This window comes from Micromesistius poutassou, assembly GCF_964030765.1.
Source record: "Micromesistius poutassou genome assembly, chromosome: 13".
Lineage (NCBI taxonomy): Eukaryota > Metazoa > Chordata > Actinopteri > Gadiformes > Gadidae > Micromesistius > Micromesistius poutassou.
The window spans coordinates 13,025,304-13,030,303 of record NC_140283.1 but is presented as its reverse complement, the minus strand read 5'-3'; the positions used below and the strand labels follow the sequence as shown (position 1 = coordinate 13,030,303).

Here is a 5,000-nt window from a genome sequence, read left to right as displayed (position 1 = left end):
GCTCTGTGGTATGTAAAGCTTCGGTGCCCAGTGACCAGTTTTCCTATTGCTATGTCAGCACGTGCCTGAGAAGTGACCTCAAATGAATACTGACGTGTCATCACACCGGGAAAAAATAAATAGAAGGAGGGGAGACGGACGACGCAAAACTCTGCTGGTCTTGTTTAACGGGGTCGATGGCAGACTGGGGTGCGTAGGCCTTTTGGTGATGTCCACAGCTTTGTTTCTGCAGATGTTGCAGCCTGAATGGGTGATTTTGTTCGAGTAGCAGCCGATTAAGTAATTGCAACCCATGGAGCATGTACAGGCTGTTCTTCAGCTAAGGAAGGAGCCAAAATTGATTTTTATGTATGCTTTAACAATCCTAGTTTCCTTGACATGATCCTGCCTCTAAGAAAGTCATAGTGTGATGGTATTAAAAAGGCCTATCGACACAGTTCTCTGAATAAAATGCGCCTTCTTGGTTATGATCCAAAAGTGTTTCATCGCATTGAAACTGTTCAAAGTTCAAACAGAAAGTAAGAAAAGGAAAAGTTTTTTCTGAAGCTATTCATTGTGTGCGTGCAAACGGTTGGGAAAGTCAAATAAATTCGACCTGAACATCTTTCATAACCCCTAACCCCTTGCCCTCTTTTCCCATTCAGCCTCGGAAATGTTTCCTTTGAATTCAGCCCACAGAACATCGGCCGACTTTGATTCCCTCTATCAGCCGCTCTCTCTCTCTCTCTCTCTCTGAACTTTCGCTCGCTCTCCGGCTTACCGAGCCCGCTTCGCACAAAGACCACCCTTCACGGGAGGCCCATTCATCCGTAGCAGAATGTTTACAGAAAAACACACACAAACAAAAGGGCTCCGATGCTCTTCAAATCAGTCCCCCCGCAGAAGGGCAGAAAGGGGAGCGCTCGCCAAAAGCACCAGGGTTACTGTGAGTCGATGTGAAAACAGGGGCTGTTGTTGCTGTGTGTTTGCCTGTGAACCAGCGGGTCATGCCTCAGGCCTCGGGGAGGCAGGCGGAGACGGGGACCTCAGAGCTGCGTTTTGTAGGAGCGGGAGCAGCGAGCGGTTGTGGGCGAGGCACCACTACGCTGAACAAGCTTCCGCTTATCTTGCTTGTCATCCGAGTGTTTAAGTCGTCTGGGGACGCTCGGGTCTGGATGAGACATCTCACCCGGCGGGTTGATCATAAATGATACAACGATTTAACATTCCCAAAGAGGAAGCGCTCTCACCCAGGACTGGTGTCATCAAACAAAGCTGTGCCCTTATTGGTTACAGTTTCAAGCTAGTTTCCCTAAAGGCTCATCCAAAAACCCCTTCTGCTTCATTGTCGGTTTCAGCACTTTGACCTTTAAATAGTGGTCTACGATTGAACCATGGTCCCATTGAAACAGAAAGAGAAAGTTTACATTTGCAGAAGCCCCATCTGTGTGTACAGTAAATTCCACTGGCTTGAGTAATTCAGGTCAAACAATGACCTTGATGTTTGTTCTGAGGATTAGGGTCAGATGTGTGATCAGTGAGACAGATGTGACAGATTAAATGACTATTCCAACGCTGATAGCTTTGCAGCAAGCTGAAAACGATACATGGATCATCGTACTATAGATACCGTTGATACCAGACAAACATAAAGTCTTTTACATAACTATTTTTTGTATTGATCCATAACTTCCAATACAACCATAAGAAAACAAAAGGATGTGTGATTGTGAAGAATAAAGAATAGGGAGGACATACAGTACGTACGCAAGAGAAGCGGGATACGGTCGTACGGATGCGGCACTTACCGAGAGGTCCTTCCCTGCCCATTTGCATTCATCCCTCCTGGTGGTGGACGGGGGCCAGGGGATCTGTAGAGCAAACACAGGGGACATGAGACCATGCAGAACACAATCAAAACCAATGCACAGCAGAGTAGCAATGTGGGGGGATGAAGCAAGTCTATCAGGGCCCCACCATACGCCACAAATGAACCAGGCAACTGGTGCAGCCTCTCCGGCTGCTTTCCTGTGGGAGTTTACAACGCTGTCGGTGGATGTGTTCACTGAGTGAGTGTCGACGGTCCAATCACATGGCCAAACCGGCACCGCACTACGTGTTCATTTACATATAGCAGGGAGAACTTTTGTCCAACCGTTTCCTGCGCGCCACGTCCAATTCAAACTGAACGGGATGGCCAGGGCGAGACCAATGCGTCTGGTGGGGCCGGGGGCCGTGAGCGCGCTGAAGATAAGAGAGTGGTTTGTTCCGTGCGCGTGCAGCAGTGTTGGGGGGACGTGGCCACAGCACGATTTGTTCTCCATCTTGTTTCCGTTTATTCCATTATTCATTCAGGTGTAGAGAGCGACCGTCCTGCCTGGTGGAGCGTGTGATCCTGTGCGACAGCTCTGGTCTGAAATATGAATGAGGCACTTTTCTATAAGAAACAAGGTCCCTGTATACCGAGACCTTTGACTGGCAATCCGGATGAAGATTTAGACACTTGTGGCGGAAGACACAGACCGATCAGTGGCTTGAATGGCTGGTTGGTTAGAGGGATGGGTGAATTGGATGGATGGATTGATGAATGCATGGTTATTTAAGTGGGCGTGTTATGAGTGGGTGGATGGATGGACTGATAGATGGATGGATGGATGAACAAGTGGCTATGTAAGTGGGTGTATCATGAGTGGATGGATGGACGTTTTGGAGGCTGTAGATTGCAGCATTAGGATGAGATTTATGTCGGCAAGCAGTGAGCTGGATTTACCAAGTTAAACCATCAGTATCTGGTCCCTTTCAGTCAGTAGATGGAAAGAGTTTGGAGTTCTTACTTGGGAGTAGTCCTTGCTGATGTTGAGGAGGTTGAAGGAGAAGATGTGGTCTTTGGCCCCCACCACAAGCCTGCCTTTCTCCTCATCCAGCAGGAATGTGTGGTAAGCCGAGCTGTTGGCCAGGCCATCGAATGTCACCAGGTTGTTAGACTGGAGCATTTCTGCAAAGGAAATAATAATGTATTAATGCATTTTAGGTCATGCAAACTGATGCCAGTTGTCATGACAAAATGATTCACTGCAAAAATGGAATGGTGCAATATCCAGGACTGATTTGTTGGATACTAAAAAATACAGAAATAATAACTGCTACGTAAGATCTTAGAGGGAAATAATTGCTCACTATTTTGTATTGAACCTTTATTCAACTGGGTAAATTAACAACCTCTAAAGACTGCAGCAGCAATCAATATAATACAATAAAACAAACAACATACAACACATAAGACACATGTTACTTTACATATTTTGCACAGGCAGACTTGTTGGATTGCTATAATGATACCAAGGAGTCTCTGTATGTGTGCATTTATGTATCAATTGTATGTTTGCATGTCCATCGATTTTCTCAACAACTGTTCATCCGATGGACTTCACACTTGGCGGTTGTATGGCTGAGGACCAAAGGAAGCGCTGTGTCATGTATGAAGTTGTTTGGATGAACCCATTCAGAACAGGCATGCAATGCACTAGTTGTGTATTAGCAGTGCAGGGATTACAAGTGAAAACTTCAGGTTACCTGTAACAGACTGCATAATGTGACATGACTATAAGGACTAAAGCCCTGCCTGACCGCTGTTCCGCTATTTCTGGTCCATCGATATCTTTAGGCTCTTTATCGCCTCTCCACTTCAGTTCACTTCAAGGCTTTTTCATTTAGTTAATTAGAAAATAAACAGCGTCAGTATTCTGCAGTGGTTGTTTATCTTCCTCCAGTAGTTCAACAACAACACAAACAGATTATAGATGGATGACGGTGCCAAGAGAAAAAAAGGAAAATCTAAGCTGTCGAGAGGCTGTTGGTGAGTGAATGCCAAGACATTTTGGACTGGGCGAAATAATGGTTTCACTGGGAGCCAATGACAAAGCTCTCTGGCTGCCGCAAACTCTGACCTTGACTAGGGCAGCCAACCAGTGCTGCTGGAGGCTTTTGGTGGAAAAACTAGGGGGAAAACATGATGTTGTCGTTGTGTTCTGGTGATATTCCACAGTAGAAACCTGCGGATTTGTCTTCACCACAACAGCCATTCAGTGTAATGTATTATTGGATGTTTCGCTGTGTAATCTCCTGAATGTGCCAAGTTTGACCTAGTATGAAGATTTGCACACACAATGGAAAACTAATTTCCAATGTTGAACTATGGAGCGCCTCATAACAACAACACACACTCGCGCAAACACACACACACACACACACACACACACACACACACACACACACATTTTAAAAGGCTTAAATTAGAATTCACAAAATGTTCTAAGCCCTGAACGTGCATGGACACAAGTAAAACATACACACTCACACAAACACACATACACACATCCTAGCGCAAACGCACACTTAGTACACACACACACACACACACACACACACATGCACACACCTGATTTGGCACCCAGAGTGTTGGTTCACATGCTGACCTCTGCAGTGGCCACCCACACATACGAGAGCAGAAGTTTGGAGAGGAAGGAGTGTGAGAAACATCAACGTTTGTTGCTTTCATTTTCTCACCCTCTCCCCTGCTCTCTCAATCTCTGTTTGTGCTTTCTCTCGTTGAGTAAATAACAAAACAGCTTATAAAAGATTTAGAGGAGAGAAAGTGTTCTATCCTGAACTGTGTCAGAGCCTGAGAGAGAGAGGGAGAGAGAGAGGGAGAGAGAGAGAGAGAGAAAGAGAGAGAAAGAGAGAAAGCAAGAAGACTGCACTAATGTTACTTATCTAATATTTTTAATATTATTTATATATATATATATGGATCAATAAATACAACCTTAAATCAATAAAACTATATACAATCAAAAAATCTTAATAATATAAAGAGCAAAAAGATAATTTTGATCATCTCTTTATCTTTTTATTACTATGAGTCTCTTTTTATGGCATTGTTTCACTGATTTATGATTGTATTTAGTAATATATGTACTTCTTTATTAACTGCTAAACACATTCCCCCCAGGGATCAATAA

The 5,000-nt window shown here is 44.5% G+C and overlaps 1 protein-coding gene across 1 annotated transcript in view; it reads right to left on the bottom strand.

Moving 5' to 3' along the window:
* The window catches only part of sema3ab (sema domain, immunoglobulin domain (Ig), short basic domain, secreted, (semaphorin) 3Ab), a 28,174-nt gene that overhangs the window by 16,360 nt on the left and 6,814 nt on the right, over positions 1-5,000 (bottom strand). Inside the window, exons 2-3 of the mRNA XM_084476980.1 lie at positions 2,814-2,974; positions 1,788-1,850 (exon numbers count right to left, since the gene is read on the bottom strand). Of these exons, the coding sequence (XP_084333106.1) occupies positions 1,788-1,850; positions 2,814-2,974 (224 nt within the window). The remainder of the gene's footprint in view (positions 1-1,787; positions 1,851-2,813; positions 2,975-5,000) is intronic.